We start from the raw sequence: 23,906 nt of genomic DNA, 5'->3' as shown, positions 1-23,906 counted from the left end.
CAACAACCCCAGCCCAGTTTTCCCTTTATTAATAAAAACTAAATTTTATGCAGATTGTGGTGGCATACACCTTTAATCACCACTTCTTGGGGGATGAGGCAAGAGGATTGCAAATTTGAGGCCAGCCTGGGCAATTTAGCAACCATTTTACACAAATGGACATGAAGAAATACAAAAAAGATAGTTTTTTTTAGGTCATAGTATTCTAAAAATATACCAATCTTAATAATCATCTTACCTTTAAACATTTTTAAGTTTTTTTTTTTTTCTTCCCTACATTTCTCTCAGTACAGACTTTCTCCCCCAAGTATTTGATGGTTACTTCCTATATATATAGTACTTGTCCAGGAAGTATTTTTTCATCTCTTGAGGATGAGACAGTCCCAAAAGATTGCTCATTCCTCCTGTATGCATCCATGTTGGTCACTGGGGCGCTCAGGAGAGTGGGAAGGAAGAGGATTGAAGAGTCCAAGATATATAAGATGAATTCTTAGGTTCCTTCCACATGAGGAATGAGTGTGTGTTGGCAACTCCATCACCTTCCCACCCTTTAAGTATATCCTTGTAGTGGCAAGGCAAAATAGCTTATTTGTTAAGAGCATGAATTCTGGAATGAGACAGCTTGTATTGGAACCCTGGCTCCCTCTATTTCAGTTGTTCTCATCTGTCAGAGGGAATAATAATAATAGAACCTATATTATCGGGTTGTTGTTGGAATACATGAGTTAATATACATTAAAATGCTTGCCAGGTATTAAGTATTGGCTGCAACATCATCACAGTACAGATATAGCAATTATGGTTACTGAAACAAAAATCAGAAAAACAAAAACAATTACTTTTTTTTAGGAAAGTAATAGTCTAATTCTGATACCAGTAACCCGAATATGTGCAGTTGTGTCCATTTCAAGTTTTTCAGGGTATGTGATTGCCACACCTTGAAAGTACAGTGAGAGTTTGGGAATTTTAGGGATTGGCATAAATGACTATAAAGTTTAAGCTAAGAAATATTTAGGATCTTCAACCCTAAATTAGTACATCACTTTTAATTGTTAGTACAGTTATGACTTCAGTTTAATAGGTTATTTTCCCAGCAAACTTAATTAAAATGTCTGTGTAGAAAATGAATTGTCATGCTATTGATGTTGATTATTTTGCAGCTAGCAATGGAGTTATGTTTGGCTAGGAATGTACAAATGGAATTTGTACATACATTGTAGTAATACATTGTAGTATTCTAACACTATTGCTTACATAGTAAAATAAGCTTTCTTAGTAGAAAAAGTACACATGGGATTACTTAAATAAAAGAATAAAGTTAATATTCTTAACATTTTTCCTAAAGGACCAGAGTAATGCGGAGAAGCACGCAGATGGAATTATAGTAAGTTTAATCTAATCTTTTGTTTCCTTTTACTTCTGCAGAGCATTATAACCAGTCATGTCAGGAGAAACCTGAATTTCTACTCATTTTTCAACGCAAATTCCTTTTTTTCACTTACTCACTGCTTTTTGTTATTAACTCTTGCAATTTTCTGTGAGCTCTTTAAGTTGGCCATCTTTCAACAATCATTTGGAGAGGAAATGACAATCTTAAAATTATTTCTAAGTATTGGTTTCAATTGAATCACTTTGCATGTGTTACTTGATGGGTTAATCATGGTATGAAAACAGCTTTTATAATTAAATAAGGCATAAGCAGGAAGTAGCCTCTCTTTTTGCCCTGAAACTTTACAAATGTCAGCTTGTCTGAGATCTGGAAACATTTTGTAAATCTTCACAACCATCTCATGTTTATGAAAGGATGAGCATGTTATTTTTATATTTGGCTTAAAATGGAAAGCAGAAGTTAGATATCTGTGTTGTTTGCATATTTCTTAAGAAGGCAAAATACAAGAAATATCTTTGAAATAATGAATTAAATACAGTGTAATTTCTGTTTCTGTGTTCAAAGTGTGAGCCCTAGTGATATAATACAATTACATGAAATAAATACAATATAATGTTATATATCTCTTCCTGAGATATCATTGAAGATTGTTAGCCTCATGGGAAAGGACTGTATGTATTCGTTGTCCAGTAACTCCTGGTCCCCAAAACTACTCCTAAGGAAGCTTGTGTTGGCAGTTATTTTCATGTCCTTTCCCTCTAAGCCAAAGTTAATTGTGTTAAAAAATGGACAGGATTTTATAAAGCATACCAAAAATGTTTGATTACTTGCAGTTATGAGCATTTGGCAAGTTTATACTCAGAGGAAATTTAAGCTTGTAAAAAGCAAACATATTTGATTCATTTGCCCAAGAACTGAAGCATTTTGAGTTTTTATTTTGAAGAAAAGAACTGTTCATGATGTCTTAGATCCACATTGCTTGGACTTACATTACAGCCCTACTGCTTACTACCTGAGATCTTTAAGCAAGTTACTTAACCTTTCTGATTCTTATTTTCCTTATTGATAAAGAAAGCTGAAAGGTTCTGCCTTCAAATGTTATAAGGTACAGAATGATCACCTAGTATTCAATAAATGTTAGCTGTGTGTACTTATATGTATATATAGTTCATTATATTATTTTGCATGAGTTTCATTAATGTCCTAACAAATTAGGGCCTGAAGATTATTTGTTTGAACTTCTGAAACTCTGCACATTTTTCAAAGCAGTATATAGAATATAATTTTACATACTTTAACCTGAAGTTGATTGACCAAGAACCATAGATAAATGTAGAATAGTTACTGTTTTCTGTCAAAGACAATAAGATTGAATACTTTTAATATACATACTGTCAAAAAGACAAAACTATATATATAACTAACAAACGTAGTTATAGATCTTATTAGCTTTTATTTGTGATTCATGGATTGTAGAACCTCCATCCTATTTTTTAATTCTATTTTTAGAATGAGATCTACTGGGCAGTACCAGAACAATGGGTTTTGTAGGTTAGGAACAAGGAAACTGAAAAGTAGAAAACCTGATTGGTTAGCATCAGGTTATTTTTTTTGTAACCTGGGTTAAAGCAGAGAGGACTTCATTATTACACTGAATCAGATAGATGGGAATCTCCTATGTTCTGGAAAAACTGATCTCCTTTGAATTTCAGTTTGATTATGCAGCATTTAGCATGAGTGACTCCATTTGGTTTGGTCTCATCTGTTGGGGCTAAGTATAGGAGCTTAGTTCAAAACAGTAATTGCCATAATTTTCATTTAACAATATAAAGAAGTTTAAAAAGGTATTTTCTTGGGTTGACAAGCCTAATATTAGAACATTTCATTTGGACAGATTATATCCAAAAGACAAAATTCTGGTACCTGATTACTTTGATTCCAAAGTTACTTTATTTATTATTAGTCTCTTCAATGAGAGGGTTAAGGAGGTGATATATTCTCATTCCTTTGGATTAGAGCATTAGTGGTGGGATTTGCCCTTATGAAACACTTGGAGTCCTTTAGAGAAAAGCACTTTGTAACAAGGAATTTAAAAACGAGTAGCTCCAAGACTTGTTAAGATGCTTGTATAATGACTTGATCCAGATCTGAAAAAAGAATCGTAAAGTAATAATAGGAAGCCCATAGAGACCATGTAATCCATTTTTTCTTTATTTTATAGGCTGGATTAACTGAGACCCACAGATAAGATGCTTGAGGGGTCTAAGGAATTAAAATCCCAAGGCTCTGTTTTTATCCTTTTCTCAGTGCTTCAGAACATTCCCTACTTTTCTAAGTTTTTGATTAATAATGATTACTTTCAGGGTATTTTTCCTAAATGTCTTTTATTTCTCAGAATATCTATGATAAGAGGACTGTTGTAGTGACAAAAATCATAATTCTTGTGTGGTTTAAGAGATCCTACTTAATGATTTTAAAATGTTTGTAGATAGGGGTTTTCTTGATTTTTTAAAAAAAATTATTCAAACATTAATTGAAAACACTACAAAAACTTAATATTGTTAGTTGATTTTTAAAGTTTTTACAGTTACTTTTTTGGGATTAGTCATTAGCCACGACCTGGATTTAAAATTCATCCAGACCTTCTTCCCCATTATTAAAAAAAAAAATCAGTAAGTGGCTCGTAGAGTCTTGTTTTTAAAATGTCATTGGGCTGTCAGAGTAATTTTTCTTGGAATCACAGAAACCTGGACTCTTCCCCGCTAAAATTATGCCTTCTATTTGTTTGTTTCCTTTTCTGTAGTCTCAAAAAGAAAGCCTTCTTTCTATACTTAGTAGAAGGTACATCTTTGCCTTGAGTGACCATAAAACTGGACACCAACATTGTGTGACACAGAGTGGTGGATAGCAGTGGTCTAGGATGGAAAGATGAGATCTTCATAGTGTAGATCCATTAGCGTAATGATAGGTATAAATTTTATTAACACCAAAGAAATATTTATGATGAATTGTTTTTGAAGCACTGAATTGAGAGGTTATTGTTTTTGCTTCTTCAAATCTTCTTCACACCATTTTATAACTCCTAAATTTTTCCAGTTAGCTTTACTATCTTATTTGGACAGTGATTGATTCATTTTCTTTTCTTACTGTGCTTTGTTAGAAGAAACTCTTACATGTCTGTGTAGAAAAGGTGTTTCATTTTCTCTTTGCATTTTGACTCTCCTTATCTATATAGCTGCCTTCAGGATTTTGCTGTCAGGAATGGGGCATTTTACTCACATGGGAGGGTTAGCACAAGAAGAACAGTTAATTAAAAATAACTACATTGTGTTTCTTTATCTCAGAGTACTATTAATCCTGTAGATGCAATATATCAACCCAGTCCCTTGGAACCTGTAATCAGCACAATGCCTTCCCAGACTGTCTTACCTCCAGGTATAGTATTTGGAAAAATGTTTTACAGATTCATTGATGAGAAAAAATTTACCTTATATGGTCATTATAGTAATCTTAGTATTTTCTGTGTGTGTTTTTTTTTAAAGTAAATAAAATGATCATCAAAAATAATACAGCTGAGGGGCTGAGGTTATGGCTCAGCGGTAGAGCGCTCGCCTTGCATGTTTGAGGCCCCAGGTTCGATCCTCAGCACCACATAAAAATAAATTTTAAAAAATAAGTGTATTGTGTCCAACTACAACTAAAATAGAAATATTAAAAAAAACAGCTGAAAGTGGTAAAAGAAATTAATAGTATTTTGATATGGAAACTTTTGAAGTATGATGAAAGGGGCTTTAGTGTTCAGAGATGGAAGGCAACATGGACTTGGATTTGCTAGTAGGACAGAAATATTTATTTATTTATTTTTGTACTGGAGATTGAACCCAGGGGTGCTTCATTTACCATTGAGTTACAGCCCCAAACTTTTTTTTTTTTTGAGGTACAGACTCACTAAGTTGCTTAGGGCCTAAGTTGCTGAGGCTGGCCTTGAACATGTGGTTCTTCTACCTCAGCCTCCCAAGTTGCTGAGATTGCGGCTGTGCGCCACTGTGTCTGGCTGGTAGAACAGAATTTTTTGACCCAGCATTCATGACTATCAAAGAGAACTTAGCATACCTTAATCTATTTAAGGGTAATCCAGGAATATTCAATTTGGAGGTATTCTTTGTTTTAATTTTTAATTTTTTTAAACATTTATTTTTTAGTTGTAGGTGGACACAAAACCTTTATTTTATTTTTATGTGGTGCTGAGGATCAAACCTAGTGCCTCACACATGCTAGGCAAGCGCTCTTCCTCTGAGCCCCAGTCCTGGCCCCCTGTAGGTATACTTTATAATTTTGAACAATACAAAGTTTTACTTAAGATACTGAGAATGGGAAGAATAAAATTTGTGATGCCTCCTGATCAGATGTAATTTTAAGTATGGAGCAATAAATACTTTTTTAAAAAAACAGACAAAAGAGGGCCAAGGGCCAACACCCTGCTGTCCTGATTCCCTTTGTCTTTCTGTTGCATCCATCATATCTGTGTTCTTGTTGATGATGACATAGTGAAGCCAGAAATTGCATTATAAAAGGGAAAGTTCTTTTTTAAAAAATACTTAAAAGCATGTGAAATCCTTTTATGAATTTTTTGCTCCTTAAGAGAATGAGCTTAATATTACTTTGAGTACTAAAGAGGAGATATTGTGCCCTGTTTCACATTTTATGTGGTTTGGGACTTAGAACACATTATCAACAGAAGCATGTATTGGTTCTACAAAATAGTTATACAGAGCATTTGCCTATCATGGCTGGTATCTTGATATCTTGCCTGCATATTATCATTGAGTTTAAGAGGCTAATAGGTCAGACAGAAGGAGTAGCATGAAACCTAATAAAATACTATTTTAGAAATTTCTGAACTTTGTGATCTTGAATCCCAAACAATTGCAGTCAACAACAGTGTGTGTGTTTGGCTGTTTTCTCTAACTTATTTCACATATTCAAATCTAGAACCAGCTCAGTTGTGTAAGTCAGAGCAGCGTCCGTCTTCCTTACCCGTTGGACCTGTATTAGCTACCTTGGGACATCATCAGACTCCAACACCAAATAGTACAGGTACAGATTTGTGTAACCTTTTTTCCTACAACTCTCCATTAACATTTAAGATTTGTGTATGACTCCTAATGAGTAAAAGTTGAAGGAATATGATGTATATTTCTATTGGAAATAGTTTTATCATTATAGTACATACATGAAATAGTTAACTTTGTTATTGAATCAGAAGCTTTAATGAGTAATTATAGTTTAAATAAAATATTGCAGGGTTTTGTGTAGCTTAATAATTATTTGGGATTCATATTGAATTTTTGGGGAAATTTACTCAAGTTAGACTTTTGTGTACTTTCTTACTATAAAGAGATCAGACAATGGGCTTGGGTTGTGGCTCAGTGGTAGAGTACTCGCCTAGCATGTGTGAAGCCTCGGGTTCGATCCTCAGCATCACATATAAATAAATTAAGATATTGTGTCCAACTAAAAAATAAACATTAAAAAAAATGAGACACATGGAATAAATGCTTTTTAAAAAAAGAGAGATCAGACAATATAGAAGTATACAGAAAAGCTGAAAGTCCTCATTAGCACCCTCCCCCGATTTACATACATGTTTGTACAAATGCACAAGTATAATTTTATTTAGTTGTTTTCATGTTCATATAATTAGGTCTACAACATTCTTTTTATAGCTGCCTGGGTAGGTGTTACCTCTTTTTCCATTAATGCACATTTAAGTAGTTTCCAGTATTTTCCTGTTATAGCAATATTTTTCAGTGATATTTTTGTACGGTACCTTTGGCACATAAACATTTATTAGTCTTTCACATTTTTTGCCACTTCATTTTAATTTACATCTGCTTAATTTGTTTAGAATTATGGGCTTTATTTTTTTCTCCAATTTACAGGTATACTATTCATGTTAGATATTAGATTTTTTTTTTAAACATTAAATTTATGTTATACTACCTATAGAACCAAATTCAAGGAAGCACTGAGTGCTTTGGACCCTGTTAAGTCAGAAAGCCAAGGGCAGAACCACTCTTGAGAAATGGGAGATCAGCCCCACTTCTTCCTCCGCAGATTTCTTTCTGGGTAGGACTTTTCTTATGTAATAATAATAAATTCCCATGTGATTTAGCCTATTTCAAATCTTGAATTTGTGAATGCACTGATCCTGTTGTGTTGGTCTTTAATATTTAACCGTGTGGGCAATCTCTTCTGAATTTTGAAAGAAAAAAGGTCAACAATAGCCCTCTTAGAAGCTCTTGGGAAAATGCAAATAAAGAATTTGCGTATAAAGAAGTTGAAATGTTTTGGCTGACTTCTGTATTTTGTGAACTGAGTCACAATTCATTCATATTGACAGTAGTACCAGTGATTTTTTTTTAAGGTTGGATTGTGAAGCAGACAAAATTTATCTGTTGAAAAATAGATAAAACTATTTACTAATCTTGAAAACAGGAGGAGCTTTTCCTTAGATTAATTTTAGTGTGATTATCTTTTCAGAAGTATTTCAGAAAGAGATTATTTCAAGAATCTTACTATTGTGATTTTTTGTCTTGTTTGAGCTTTCATCCTTATTTCTACTTTCTCCACCCTCCTTTCCTTTCCTTTTTTCACTAATGTGAAAAAAAAAACTAAGAAATTATTTTGTTTGCTCTCATAAAGGTGCTCCCAGTTATTTGGTTTGTAGTTCCCAAACTCATTTTCTTCTGAGACCCATTTTCAGTGGTGTGATTACCTGGAGTACTTGCATGTTACTTAATTATTTATAATTCCTAGTCTAACTTCTCCTATTCCAATAAGAGAAAGTGTCTTTCCTATCTTATTTCTGCTGTTGGAGAAAAAAAGAGAATTTAAAGTTATTTGCCTAGGTAAGTTACCTTTTGAATTTCCACAATTACTATTTTAAAAGTATTTTTGTGAACATGGCAACCAAGTGTGACAGACTGATTTGCTTTTTCTTAACTATTGAACCAAAGATACAGGAATGGATTAAAAATCTGCGGGTAGCGTTAGATTCATTTTTATTGCTGTTACCTTCCATTTCTTCCAGATCTGTAACCTTGGCTTTTGATTGCCATCAGTGATTTACTTAACATTAGCCTCTAGCAGGTATCTGCATAAATTGGCATGAATTATGTGACAGACTTAGATACATAGCAAATTAAGTTGATCTCAATTCTTTGTTTAATATATATTTTGGCTTTATTGCTCCACTTATGCCAGCTGATCATTTCAGATTTGATAGTAGTCGTCTTTATCTGGCCTTCCATATCTTTGGTTAGACTCTTTAGGAATAGGAAGACATTCTTCCTAGCCTTTTCCTCTTCTGCATTCTTTCCCATACTAGCCCTCTGTTTTTATTTCTGTCCCTGAGCCCCAGGCATCTGACTTATGCTTAGGTGGAAAAGAAATGAGGAGCATGTGTAGTGTGTGCTCAGAACTTTGTGTAGAGGTTTAGAATTTTTCATGTGACTTCTATGAAAAAGGAATAATGTGAATGTAATATCCTGAACAGTATTCTAACATTTGTGAAAGTGTTGCTATTTTTTCTGTATGTTTTCTATATGGTATATTTTTCACTGGGTCTTAGTATCTGGCCTCTAGTATAAAATAAGAGTTTTGGCTTCCCATTGGTACTGGTGTCTGTTTCAAGACTTCAGTATCACAATTCACATAATCAAAAGCACTGCCTTCCTAATATTAAAGAGAAATTCACCTTAAATTATAGTTTGGGGATATAGAATCTTTTTCATTTATTTAAAAGGCTGTTTCCCCTTTCTGTAACATGATAGGCCTTTTCCTTGTTTACTTTAAATGTTGATTTTCTTTACAAATAGTGTGGAGACTTCTACTAACTTAACCAAACTCTTGATCTTAAAAAGGTCTGCTTTGCCCCATCTCCCTAATTACCAACATTTTTCCCCCTAATTTAAACCTTTTTAACTTTCTAGGCAGTGGGCATTCACCACCTAGTAGCAGTCTAACTTCTCCAAGTCATGTCAACTTGTCTCCAAATACAGTCCCAGAGTTTTCTTACTCTAGCAGTGAAGATGAATTCTATGATGCTGATGAATTCCATCAGAGTGGCTCATCCCCAAAGCGCTTAATAGAGTAAGTACATGAATAAAATGTGTATTTAAAAGACTCCTGGTTTTTAAAGATATAATTTGATTTTGAGACTGATGATAATGAGAGACTTGCTTTATAAAGTCTGCTAAAAGAACAACCTACTTTTCATTGGCTTATTGAGCAAAGTGAGTTCTAAGGGAGTTTTGCTTTTACTGCAGATTTAATCCAAATATAATTAGTAGCATCATTGTGGTAATGTTCCAAAAATGTAAGTTCAACTCTGGAAATTTCTATAGCACCAACATTAGGAATGGATCTAATCTGATTGTGCAAGCTATGAAGTATTATACAAGTAAGAGCAACTTAGAGTCTGTTGGGGGAACAGATAGACATGTATAATCCACAGAAGATACAAGGTATGGTGTTTTAGTCTGCTTTAAGCTGGGTAACTATAAACTGGGTAGCTTATAAACAACAGAAACATTTCTCACATTCTGGATGCTGGGAATTCCAAGATCAAGTTGCTCACCGCCTTGGGTGTCTGGTGGAGGGCTTGCTTTCTGGTTCATGGATGGCACCTTTGAATGGTTTGTTCTCACATGATGGAAGAGGTAAGATGGCTCTCTAGGACCTCTCTAAGACTAATCCTATTCATAAGAGTACCACCTCGCAATCTAACTACTACCCAAAAGCTGTACCTCATACTATCACATTGGTCATTGAGTTTCAACATATGAATCTGGGGAGGACACAGACATTAAGACATGCAGTAAGAATAAGCACAAGCACAGAAAGCCATGGGACATTTTGAAGTCTTGAGAAGTCAGGGAAGGATTCCCAGAGGGAAGATTTGGCGGGGGTTGGGGATGGGGGGGTGGTAATGATCCAAAGGTGAGATGTGGGTGAGTAGAGAGAAGGGAAATGGGGCTAAGGGGAGGGGTAAATGGAAATGTTTGCTTGCAGAATCAACCCTATTAGAAAGGCCTAGAGGCAAGGGGAGCTTGATTTCCTTGAGGAGTTAAGTATTTTGGTGTGACTGAAGTATAAGGTATGGTAAGTGGTTAAAAAGAAAAGCACAGAGCAGGGAAAGATGTGAAAGTTGACAAGGACCTGGGCATAAAAGTCTTTAGCCTTTTATGAATTTTGAACATTTTTACCATGAGTGATGGCCGTTACTGGTCAGGTCTGCATTTTAGAAATAGATTCACCTAAATTATGTAAAGTTAAATGTGGGTGGGTGGGGGGCACTGGATTACAGATAGAAAGACCAGCCAAAACCTGATAGTAATAATATTGGGAATGGAGGGAAAGGTTCTAGAGATAGTAAACAGGCAGATTTTAGCTGATCATGATGATATATTTTTCTTAGAAAATATTTTACATCATTGAGTAAAAGCTAGGTATGTACCATTTTGTACAGTGAAAGTTTGAACTGCCATCCATTTACACGTAGCTAATAAGCGAAATACTTGTCAGCTCCAATAGTATACAAGTTTCTATTGTTAAGACTTTGGATTCTGAAGTCTTAAAAAGAATGGCTTCTAAATCTGTTTTATTTCAAAGGTGTGTGACCTTGGTCAAGTTATTTAATCTATGTAATCCTTTTCCTTATTAATTTCAACTTCAAGGGATCACTGTGAATATGTAAATGAGAATAATATAAGTCAAGTGCTAAATTAGTGTCTGGCACATAATAATAGCTGTTATTTTATTTCTTTTTTGTATTGGGGATTGAACCCATGGGTGACTTACCACTAAGCTAGTCCCTAGCCTTTTTTATTTTTTATTTTGAGACAGGGTTATCACTAAGCTGCTGAGGCTGGCCTTGAATTTGTGATTCTCCTGCCTTAGTCCCCTGAGTCACTGGAATTACAGGCATGTGCCACTATGCCCAGCTAATAATAGCTGTTATTTTAAAAAGTGAATTAATCTTTTATATATTCTGCTTGTATTTATCATAGATGTATTTGGCTTAGTTTTTCCTGGCATATTTTTTTTTAGCTTTACTGCTTTCATGGGGATTGGTACTATTGTTATGACTTGGGTTTGCTTTCTAAGACAGTACAAATTTGGAAATTATTATATGTGAATTTATAAGCAAAGTATGATGAGGTAGTCCCTAGATATTGGATGTTGGTTTCTTTTAATAAGAAATTTTGTGTAGGGCCCTGGGGTTCTCTTAAATATTGAGAAATCTGGTATTTATCTATAGTTGCATCATAATGGCTCAAAATCTCAGCTGTTATAAGAAAAATGATTACTGATTATGTTGGCTCATAAAGTTTTTTGACAGTGGATACAATTCAACCTTTGTGGGGAAAAGTGAAATATGTGATCTCATTAAAACAGGGTAGTCAGGGTTCAGAGTTTTGAGCCCACAGTTCAAAGGAAGCTGAGCAGTAGGACTTCATTTAGCATGGACTGACTGACTGACCGATCAACTGGCTTATTTCCTATCTCCCTTGCTACCTCTATCCATGTTTTTTGGTTTGAAATGGGGTCTTGCTGTGTTCCCATACTGGCCTTGAATTCTTGGGCTCAAGCAGTCTACCCACCTCAGCGTCCCAAGGAACTGTGACTATAGGCACACCATCTTGGTATCTTGTCTTTTTATTATTATTATTATTATTTTTCTTCCTGGTACTGGAGATTGAACCCACGGGCACTTTACTAAACTACATCCCTAATCCCCTTTTTGTTTTATTTTGACACATGTTTTCGCTAAGTTGCCAAGGCTGGCCTCTAATTTCTGATCCTCCTGCCTCAGCTTCCTAAATCATTGGGATTACAGGTGTGCACCACTGGTTCTCTTCTGGATGGTCTGTTAGGAAATAAACTATTGAGATTGGCAAACTTCTAATTGCCAATGAAATTTCCCTTTAATTTTTTTCTAAAATTTTATGATTATGGGGCTAAAAGAAAATAAACATTTATAAGAAAATTCCAGTTAAAAGGTTGATATCTGAGTTTCCATCATTGGGGTTTTTTGGTTTTTGTTTTTTAGTTTTTGGCGGGAAGGGTCCCAGGGATTGAATTCAGGGGCATTCATCCACTGAGCCACATCCCCAGCCCTATTTTGTATTTTATTTAGAGACAGGGTCTTACTGAGTTGTTTAGCACCTCACTTTTTCTGAGGCTGGCTTTGAATTCATGATCCTCCTGCCTCAGCCTCCTAAGCCACTGGGATTACAGGCCTGTGCCACCTTGCCTGGCTTCATCATTGTCCGAAAGAACTAAAGATAGTCTCTTATGCCAGACATTAGCTATTTTTCTAAATAAAACACAACTGAAAATGTCTTGCTAGTAAATGGACTTACCCATTCTCTTAAAGCATATAATTATGTACAGTAAAGTATTTACTGTAATAAGCATGTCTGCAAGTTCATCTGCATACTGGTGGGCTGCTCCCACTTCTCTTTCTTTTAAGCTTTGTGCTTTCTGTGTGCCCTGCCCCTCAAATACACAGTTATGTACTTCCTATTTGAAAGGGTTCAGAGTCAATTTCTGTATGCATCTAATCCTTTCTGAGTTCCCTTCCCCACTAAATTTCACATAACTCTTAGATACCACAGTGTTTTGTTCACTTGTTTGTCTTTTGTTTTAAAAGAGGTTTTAAATCCCTTTAAATTTAGTGTGCTGGCTCGAGCTCCACACTGTCTTGTAACCTCACCCTACTCAAATATGGAATTTATATTCTTTGCCTGGCCTCTGTAGGCTTTGAGCTGTGATACCTGCTTACCATCAGCTGCTCCTACTAGTTTTCTTGCTCTCATACCATTTTTCCCTCTTTCTCTGAAGGAAGAGAGCTTATTAGCTTACGTCCTTTCATTGGCTAAAAATGTGTAGTGATGATAGCTTTCCTTCTCAACAGTGTTACTGAGCAGTGTGGTTTACACATTTATAAGTTAGATGAAAAGTACATGTTGAAAAGAACTTCTGCTTTGGAGTCAGATGGGTGTTTGAAATGGCTCCACTGGTTTCCAGCTATATGACCCCAGACCCATGATTGACCCTGTGAGCATCTGTGTGTCTGAGAATAATAATGCTTTCCTTACAGGGTTGTTTTAGAGCATTTGGCACATTATAGGTACTCAGTAAATTGTTATTATAATTAAGTTCAGAACTTTAATATTTTTGTACTTCATGATCCTACATTTCATTCTTGACAAGTGAGCCCATTGCAGATATACTGTCCTGTACTCATCTGTGTTATTGTCTGATTAACTATATTCTTTAAATATTGCTCTAAATGAGGCAAACTGTAGAATGGTTGAGGATTTGTCCCTTTTCCGTTTTCATATGGACTGGCTGAGGATTTGTACCTTTTCCATTTTGTTTTGTTACTTGGGATTGAACCCAGGAGTACTTCACCACTGAGCCACATCCCCAGTCTTTTTATTTTTTGAGACAGAGTCTTGCTAAGTTATTGATGGTCTCACTGAATTGCTGAGGCTTGGCCTCAAACTTGTGGTCTTCCTGCTTCAACCTCCTGAGTTGCTGGGCTTACTGACGTGTGCTACTGCATCCAGCTTAGATCTGGTTCCTAACCATGGGTAAAGAGAAAAAGCATAGCATAAATACATTTGACCTTTGGCATTTCTTCTAAAATATGATGTATGTTTTATGGGATTTCAAGTTAGGTCAGTTGATTTAAAAGATTTGACTATTTTGATGATTATAAAAAAAACCCACAAAAACTTTGAAGATTACTTAATGATAATTTGACTTCTTGGGTCTTTTACTTGAGTTTTCAATTGCCTCTCAAAACTGGTGAGATAAACATTAGTTATGTACCTTGTAATGTATATTACTAAATTATCCAAGAAGCAATATTCAGTTCTTGAAAAATAGATCAAAAACCAGGTAACCAGGGCAAACAATGTTTAATAAGAATACGTAGTGTAGTCTTAATAGATGGTTATTTTAGTGTCTAATATAGGGATTTTTAGGGCATTCAGGCTTATTTTTTATAAAACTGTAATGGTGGGTACATATCGTCATATATTTGTCGCTGATGATAACACATAGAATACATAACACCCCACTCACATAACACCAAGAGTGAACCCTAATGTAAATCATAGACTTTGAGTTATGATGTAGAATTATCACTTGTAACGAGGGTACAAGTTGTAACAAGTGCGGGATGTTTGTGGAGGAGGCTGAGCATACACTTAAGGACAGGGAGTATAAGGTAACTCTGTACTTTCTGCTTAGTTTTGCTGTGAATCTCAAAGTGCTTTATAAAATAAAGTTATTAATTTAAAGAAAAGATAAACAAGGGTAAACTTATATATAAATTAGAATATATAATGTTTTATACTTAAGATTTGTAATAAGACCATGATTATTATAGAGAACCATTTTATAAGCACCTGAAATGTGAGAAATTGATTTTCTGATTTTACACTGAATAAGTAAACTACAGTCAGGCATGGTGGCTCATGCATGTAATCTTAGCAACTTGGGAGGCTAAAGCAAGTTCAAGACCAGCCTTAGCAACTTAATGAGAACCTGTCTCAAAATAAAAATAAAAAAAAAAAATTAAAAAGGGGGGCAGGTCTGGGGATGTGGCTCAGTGGTTAAGCGCCCCCTGGGTTCAGTCCCCAGTTTAAAAAAAATAAATAGTTAACTGTGCTTTTCTGATTATTCTTCAATTTATGTACAAATACTTCCCTGAGTAAATTGTGAACACAGGTATAATAATCTAATACAGGTAGCTTTCTTTAGACCTGTTGACTAGCTCATAAAGCCAGTTATCATAAATTTACTTGAAAAAAATGATTTTTTATTTTTTTAATTTCAAATTTTTTTTAATGACTGGAAAAGGTGTTAATACCATTGTGGCTTTTATCAAAGGATCTCAAAAATATGGATAAGACATCTTTCTGAGACTTAATATAAGACTGTTGACTTTCGAAGTTCTGGGAATTGTTGCTAAGTGTTGTGACACATCTGCATTTATACAACGCAACAAAATCAGAAACGAACTCTAGTTTCAAACTTGAATGCAGAGGCAAAAATCTTACTAATTTTTGATTCCTTGTCGTAAAACGTGACTTGGTTGAATACACCATGCAAAAAGAACAAAACAAGAGACCTTGTCATCAGGCCTCACAGTTCACCGTCTTGGTGACAGGGAGAGAGACAGAATTGCGTGTGTGTGTGTATAACCTGAGAACTGTAAGAATTGTTTGTCATCCATCTGTGTATTTTAGTTTTAAGTAACTTTATAAGTTAACATCTTGCTATGACTTCAAATTGCTTTCTTTAGCTTAAGAAGGTGATGATGATGATGATGATGATGATGATGATTATTATTATTATTTTCTTAGTTCTTCTGGTTCTGCCTCAGTCTTGACACACAGCAGTTCGGGAAATAGCCTAAAACGCCCAGATACCACAGAATCACTGAATTCTTCCATGTCCAACGGTACAAGTGATGCTGGTAAAGGACTTTTGAAAACAACATTTTTAATCTTAGAAACATTTGTAATACTGGTAGCAGCATAATTTGGCCCAGTTTAATACTAATCTAAGAGGATCTGTTTTGTTTTAGACCTTTTTGATTCACATGACGATAGAGACGATGATGGAGAGGCAGGGTCAGTGGAGGAGCACAAGAGTGTTATCATGCACCTCTTGTCACAGGTTAGGCTCGGAATGGATCTTACTAAGGTAAGAGCTAAATTTGGGATTTGGTTTAAGACTTAATTTGTATGTGTGATTCCCAGGGATTGGGTGGTTATAATACTTAGAAAAATGATAAAATTTATATGTAAAATGATATACTTGTGTCATGTGATTTAACATACAGACAAGTAATCTGAAAATTTTGTAAATGGTTGATATAAGTTCACTTATGATTTCCTGGAGAATATGAGTTGTGGAGATTAAGATTTGAATTTTATTTTATTTAAATGAGAAATAATAATGGGGACTTGGTTAGAAAGCAAAACCTCAATTGCGGTGATGTGTGCATAGAATCACAGTGAACAGAGTTCCAGTCTTCGGGTGAAAGGATCTGTGTTTACCTCCTACCTCTGGTAATGCCAAACCATCTGACCTTGAGAAAATCCCTTCCTCCAGATCTCCTGCAAAGTGAACATACAGTGGCCTCCTTCTCAATGTTATTGTAAAGATTAGAAGATGCATGTTGAGCCATATAGTGGCTATATTCTGGATTTGAATTTGAATTTAAAGCTAGAGCTTTAAACAGTGATTTAGGAGACTTAAGTATATCTTTGTGTATATCTGCCACTGTGCTAAGCATGTTTAACTCCATTTTATAAATGAGGAAACTAAACCCAGGTTGGAAAAAAAAAATTTTTTTTTTAGTTGTAGATGGATAACAATACCTTTATTTATTTTTATTTATATTTCTTTTTATGTGATGTCTAGGATTGAACTCAGTGCCTCACGCATTCTAGGCAAGCACTCTACCACTTAGCTACAACCCATCCCTCAGGTTAAAATTTGGCTGAGTCATATTAAGGTGGCAGAACACTGATTCTAACCTGGCTTGTGATTTTAAAATGTGTCATCTTTCCATTGTTGCCCTTGAAGTGAGGGTTTGAGCTGTGTAGCTTTCATTTCATATTGGTTGAATTATTGTATCTATCTTTAGAATTTTAGAAAATTTATTATTTTCACTTTATTTATGACAAAATGAACTCTAGTACTTTGTCACTGGTGAACTTAATCTTGATTTTGAATTTAGAGAGCTATTATGAAAAATGCTAATCCAGTAATACCTTTTAATAATTTATAGTCATGAGTCATTTAACCATAGGGACATGGTCAGAGAAATCTGTCATTAGGCAATTTTGTCATTGTGTGAACATTGACTACACAAACCTAAATGGTATAGCCTGCTACACTCCTAGGCTATATTATAATTTTATGGGATCATTGACCTATATGAGATCCATTTTGACCAGTTATGTGGCACATAATTTTATCTATCATTGAATCTTTCATTTAGAAATATTTCACAAAACTAGAAAAAGTAGACTACAATTCATTCTGAAAATTAAGAGACCCAGAATAGCCAAAGCAATCCTGAGCAAAAAGAATGATGCTGAAGGCATCATAGTACCAAACCAGAAATTATACTACAGAGAAAAACAGATTGGCACTGGCACCAAAATAGACATGAAGGCTAATGGAATATAATGGATGACACAAGACAAGCCCACATAAATACAGTTACCTGATACTAAAACATACGTTGCCAAAAACATGTTGGAGTAAAGATAGTCTTTTTAACAAATGGTGCTAAGAAAACTAGATTTACATATGTAGAAGAATGAAGCTCTCAACCTGCAGGAAAGTCAACTCAAAGTGGATTAAAGTCCTAGGAATTAGAAACTCTTACTCTAAGAGGTAGGCCCATCACTCCCAACATATTGGTATAGGAACCAACTTTCTTAACAATCCCCCTAGAGAGCAAGAAATAAAACTAAAAGTCAGTAAGTGGGATGCCATCAAACTAAAAAAGCTTCTGTATAGCAAAGAAAACGAGCATGAAAAGAGAGCCTACAGAATGAGAGATCTTTGCTACCTGCTCCTCAGGATATTAATACCCAGAATATATAAAGAACACAAAAAATCCATAAATGGGCAAAAAGAACTACACAGACACTTCTCAAAAGAAGAAATACAAGTGGCCAACAAATACATGAAAAAATATCCAACGTCTCTAGCAATTAGGGAAATGCAAATCATAACCAATCTCACTCCAGTCAGTAATCAAGAATAATTAGGGCTGGCAAGAATGTGGGGGGAAAGGTATACTCATGTATTGTTCGTGGGATTGCAAATTAGTGTGTCCACTCTGGAAAGCAGTATGGAGGTTCCTCAAAATACTAGGAGTAGGGCTAGGGATGTGGCTCAAGTGGTAGCGCGCTTGCCCGGCATGCGCGGGGCGCTGGGTTTGATCCTCAGCACCACATAAGAATAAAATAAAGATGTTGTATCTACTGGAAAAACTAAAAAATAAATATTAAAAAATTCTCTCTCTCCAAAAAAAACAAACAAACAAACTAGGAATGGAATCCCCAAATGATCCAGCTATCCCACTCCTCCATATATTTCCAAAAGATCAAAAATCAGCATACTATAGGGAAAAGGACACATCAGTGTTTATAGCAGCACAGTTCATTATAGCAGCACAGTTCACAATAGCCAAACTCTGGAACCAGCCTAGGTACTCTTCAATGGATGAATAGATGTACTCAGTGAAAGGAAACTTGCACAGAGGAAATGACATTTGAACATGCAGTACCCCTTCTCTGTTTTTCATCTGCTGGGCTAGTTAATGGGCATTTTGGAATAGATGAATTTGAGTGGTATTGTTTTAGAAACATGCCTGGGCAGTATCTGATAAGTGTTAAATGATTGGAATGAGTATTCTTTTAGCAGTTCAGTAATCTGTGTTTGGAATTTAATCCTCACAGGTCAATTGTGTTTTTCAGGTAGTTCTTCCAACATTTATTCTTGAAAGAAGATCTCTTTTAGAAATGTATGCAGACTTTTTTGCACATCCGGACCTGTTTGTGAGGTATTTGAACACAGTAGTTTCTAGTTTTTCAGTTTTGTTACTCAATAGCCTTCTGCCTTTGCAGGATAAATGAATTCCTTCTCGCCTTTCAAACATTTCTGGGTAACAGCAGGATTGAATGTTTGTTTACATTATCTGGTGATGGTGATTTTGTAAGGCAACCAAGTTTACCACTTTAAAAAACTTCTTAAGAACCGATTAATAGATGCCCAGTATGTATAAGGCCAAAATTATAGGTTTATTTGATCCAAACATTGATTATACTGTTAATTTATTTGTACTGTATCCTGGGAGAACTTCACTGAACTGAATTCAGAAAACTTTTCTAAAGGTTTCTAAACAAGAAAACTTTTCTTGTTTGGCAGGCACTTTGTTATGAACTGGAGAAAGAAAAAAAATCTGTGTCTGCCCTCGAGTTTACAGTCTAGTGTCGGATTATAAACTTTCATAAATTTTAAACTTAAAGTTTGTACTGTTAGCTGTCTGTACAAGGATATATGTAAAGGTAGGATTGATTTATGAGGAAGCAAGTTCATATTGCTATTTTTATCCGTAGCAGGGAAATTTTCTTTGTAATCGGAAATGCTCTAATCTATTTTCTCTGATTGTATCTCTTGCCTTGGACTATGATTCACTGCAGCCAGACATAAATCCCTCAGGTTTCATGGTGATTGGGCAAATAGGCTGACATATATATATATATGGCTGACATATATATATATATATTTATTCCTTCTTGATGAAGGTTTTAGAGGACCAGATAACCAGTTTCGAAAAGGCATGAATACAAATACATATGGAAGTGTTTGAGTTAGTAGATAATTTAACAAATAAGCTTTTTAAAAAAAAAAAAAATTTGGTAGTTGAGATGGACAGCATGCCTTTATTTTATTAATTTTTTTTTATGTATTGCTAAGGATTCATTGAACCCAGTGCCTCACATGTGCTAGGCAAGCCTTCTGTCATTGAGCTACAGCCCTAGCCCCAACAAATAAGCTCTTATTGGTAATATGTGCAGGTAAAAATAGAAAGTATCAATTGTTCATTAGATCTGAAATTTAAGGGTTGTTTTTTGTTTTTGTGAGGATTAAATTTTGTGGTCCTTATGAACCACTTGAGTAAAGTATAGCTAAAAAGCCAATAGGTGCTGGACATGTGGCCCATGCCTGTAATCCCAGCAGCTTGGGAGGCTAAGACAGGAGGATAGCAAGTTCAAGGGTAGCCTCAGCAGGTCAGTGAGGCTTGGCGAGACCCTGTCTCAGAATAAAAAGAATAAAAAGGACTGGGGATGTGGCTCAGTCATGTGTGCCTCTAGGTTCAATTTCTGGTTCCAAAAGAAAGAAGAATGCCAATAGATGAGATTAAATGGAATACTGAAAATACTTGATTAATTAAAAAAAAAAAAAGGAGAGAGGAGAAATAATGCCATGAGGAACAAAAAGGACATGTAGAAAACAAATATTAAGATGGTAGAGTTTAAGCTCATTTACATCAGTAATTATGCTAAATGTAAATATAATATGCCCACAATTTAAGAGAACAGAGATTGTCAGACTGGATAAAACAAAATGCAGCTGTGTTGCCATTTCAAGGGGAGAGGCTTGAAATATAAAGACATTGCTTGGTGGTTAAAAGTAAAAGGATAATTAAAAAAAAAAAAAAACAAGGGGCTGGGGATGTAACTCAGTGACAGATTGTGTGCTTAGCATGCAAGAGGCCCTGGACTTTAAAAAAGTAAAATGGTAGGCTCCCAGGTCAAAATGGCAACCAGGCCTGCTGTTGCAGCATCAGGCCAGTGGCTGGATGGTGTCCGAAAATGTTATTATAATGCTGCAGGAGTCAATAAACTAGGAGTAATGAGAGATGATACAGTATATGAGGATGATGTAAAAGAAGCCATAGAAGGTTTCCTGAGAACCTTCCAATCCCACCAGTTCTTCCCTGATTTTTCTGAGAAAATCATAAGACTGTAGAAGATCCAAAACAGTATAATTGGTCACCTTGATTCAACTGACCTTTCTGAACACTGCCCAGCAATTGTATAACAGCCTTCTCCAGTGAACTTAGAATATTCATTAACACCATATGGAGAGAAAAAAAGAAAAACCTAAAAAAGATAGATCATATGCTGCAAAGCCTTAATCGATTTAAACTGATTGTATTCACATAGAATATATTTTCTGACCATGAAAGGATTAAATTAAAAATTAACAATAGATACAGGAAATATCTGTTTGTTAATAAAATAATGTACTTACATCAGGTTCTGGAACAGCAAAATTAATCCGTTGCACTAGAAACTAGAAGCACTGTTTGCTAGGGTAGGGAGAGGTGGTAGTTGCTTGAACAGAAGAATGATAAAACTTTCTAGAATAATGATTAAGTAAATGGATATGTACGTTTGTCAAATTCTTCAAACACTAAGATTAATGCATTTAATTATGTATGTTATACCTCAATTTAAAAAAAATCTTAGGGGTAACTTTTGGTCCTGGGTCCTCTCCAATCCATGGCTTAGGGCAGACATGCTAACAAAAAAGCAGGGCACTAAATTTTTTCTTTGTCTCTTGCAGCATTAGCGACCAGAAAGATCCTAGGGATCGAATGGTTCAGGTTGTGAAATGGTACCTCTCAGCCTTTCATGCAGGAAGGAAAGGATCGGTTGCTAAAAAGCCATACAATCCCATTTTGGGTGAGATCTTTCAGTGTCACTGGACGTTACCAAATGACACTGAAGAGAACACAGTGAGTTCTGCACCAACAGCTGTTTTATCTTAAATTGTACTGATGGAAAATTTTACTTCATTTAAGGGCAGATAACAGTGATGAAGGCAGTGAGCAAAATATGCTTACTATGCAAAGAACATTGTTGTCAAATTAACATATTTTGAAAATAGTGAGGAAGAGTTATAGTGGAATGAGATGAGAACAGAGATTGAGAAATCAGATCATATAGGGCCTTGTACACCATAATGATAATTTTATAGCTTGTCAGAATCTCATTTTTGTTTTGAAAAAGTCATTATGATGAGTTTCTGAAAACCAGATTTAGAAGCAAGGAACCATTCATTATTCCAAGAGAGAGATGCAGGATTCCAGTTCTGTTTTGGTGGTAGAACTGGTAGATGGATTGGGGGAGGAAAGGTAAGGAAATCAATCAGAGATGAGCCCTTGGATGTGTGCTTCAGCAGGTGGTACTGTCATCTACTGGTAAGAAAATATTGGACCTGGGGAGGGAAAAAATCAAAGAGCTCTGATTTGAAATTAGAATATAAGGGGTTTGTTAGACATGTAAGTGAAGTTGTCTGGAATCTGAGAGGGTAGAATATGGAGAGAGTTCTTAGCTGGAGATGGGGCTTCCAAAATTTTAGTATGTTTAGATGGTATTGTGAAGTCTTACATTTGGATGAAATTACCTAGGAAGATAGCTTAGTTAGTGAAGAGGATGTAACCCAGAACTGAGCCCCAGAACTCTGTCATTTATAAGTCTAGGAACATTAATGAAGAGTTAGATACACACTAAAAGGCTTCTAAGGATGGAAAAGAAAAAGTTCCTAGTCCATTGTGCCTGCCACATAGTAATCTTTCAGTAAACATGAGTCTCTATGACTTTTCCTTCCTAAATGACACATTACATATAGTCTTTACTAAAGATAATCAGTATATGTCTATTCTTATTCACTTGACAGACATAAGTATCCACTGTGTCAGGCCTTTAGGATTGTCTTAGTATAGTCAGGGAGATTGACACAAACTGTAATAATAGTATTGTAATTGAGTGCCATAAAAGAAATATGTGTAGGGTGATTGTGTATATAGGAGGGAACAAAGACTCCAGTTAACAGATTTTCTGTATTGTCATTTGTTTTTGTATTGTCCCACATCAGTAGGAAATTATGTTGTATTTGCTTGCAGGAGCTAGTTTCAGAAGGACCAGTTCCCTGGGTTTCCAAAAACAGTGTAACATTCGTGGCTGAGCAGGTTTCCCATCATCCACCCAGTAAGTTACACAGCTCTTCTGCAATATCCACTATGAAACTATTCTGCCTGCTGAAGATCATTAAAAATTCTGTAGCTGAGATTGCTTTATTGTCAGTTGTATGGCTAGCTGTATCACCACCATTACTTGAAGTAGAAACTCAATTGATTTGTTCTTAGTGTCAACTCCTTGTATAAGTTTCAAGATTCTTAGTATCACTGACTAAATATATATATGAAAAGAAGGAAGTTGGGAGATAGATGTGGTACACGACTGTCCTCACAGCCACTCAGGAGGCTAGAGAATCATGAGTTTGTTTTATTTTGCTTGAGCAAAATAAAAAAGGGTTAGGGATGTAGCTCAGTGGTAGAGCACCCCTAGGTTTAATCCCCAGCATCATTTTATTTAAAAAAAAAAAAAAATGGGGGCTGGATTGGGGAAACCAATGCTGAATGCTTCTAAACTCGCACATAATGCTCTGCTCTAGAGACCTTAGCAACTTTCAGACAGTTTGTATAAATGATATGTAATTTTTATATTGTATATTCTGGACATAGTGGAAAGAATAAATATCCTCAACATCTTGTTTAGTGAAGTATTAAAATTGTAAGTACTGTATGGGCTCAGGTTGGGGCTGGTAATAGGCATGCTTGCTGACCAGAACACAAGACACTTTTGATTTTATGTCTCCTGGAGGGTCCACAGCCAAATTCATTTTAGGGGAGCTTTGAATGGGTGCTTACATTGGAGAAAGAGTGGAAAAGGCAAGTGGGTACCCCATGGCCTAATATAAGGTTGTTCTTTGAGAGGTAAAGGACTTCCCTGTGAAGCCAGGTTTTTCCCCCAGATGGGGTTTAAAGAGG

General features: G+C 35.3%; 1 protein-coding gene across 10 annotated transcripts in view; it reads left to right on the top strand.

Annotated features, from left to right (window-relative positions):
* The window catches only part of Osbpl9 (oxysterol binding protein like 9), a 134,772-nt gene that overhangs the window by 105,373 nt on the left and 5,493 nt on the right, over positions 1–23,906 (top strand). For 6 of the 10 annotated variants that reach the window (XM_015485012.2, XM_048815397.1, XM_048815402.1 and 3 more), the window contains 9 exons: positions 1,346–1,384; positions 4,735–4,825; positions 6,383–6,487; positions 9,385–9,544; positions 15,838–15,950; positions 16,062–16,180; positions 18,979–19,064; positions 21,638–21,809; positions 22,980–23,064. In XM_015485012.2, the coding sequence (XP_015340498.1) occupies positions 1,346–1,384; positions 4,735–4,825; positions 6,383–6,487; positions 9,385–9,544; positions 15,838–15,950; positions 16,062–16,180; positions 18,979–19,064; positions 21,638–21,809; positions 22,980–23,064 (970 nt within the window). The remainder of the gene's footprint in view (positions 1–1,345; positions 1,385–4,734; positions 4,826–6,382; positions 6,488–9,384; positions 9,545–15,837; positions 15,951–16,061; positions 16,181–18,978; positions 19,065–21,637; positions 21,810–22,979; positions 23,065–23,906) is intronic. The other 4 variants (XM_015485013.2, XM_015485010.2, XM_048815400.1 and 1 more) reach the window with 1 other exon arrangement.

The sequence above is a fragment of the Marmota marmota genome, unplaced genomic scaffold, assembly GCF_001458135.2.
Source record: "Marmota marmota marmota unplaced genomic scaffold, marMar, whole genome shotgun sequence".
Taxonomy (NCBI): Eukaryota; Metazoa; Chordata; class Mammalia; order Rodentia; family Sciuridae; genus Marmota; species Marmota marmota.
The sequence above is the reverse complement of the archived record's forward strand: the minus strand, read 5'-3'. Positions and strand labels throughout refer to the sequence as shown.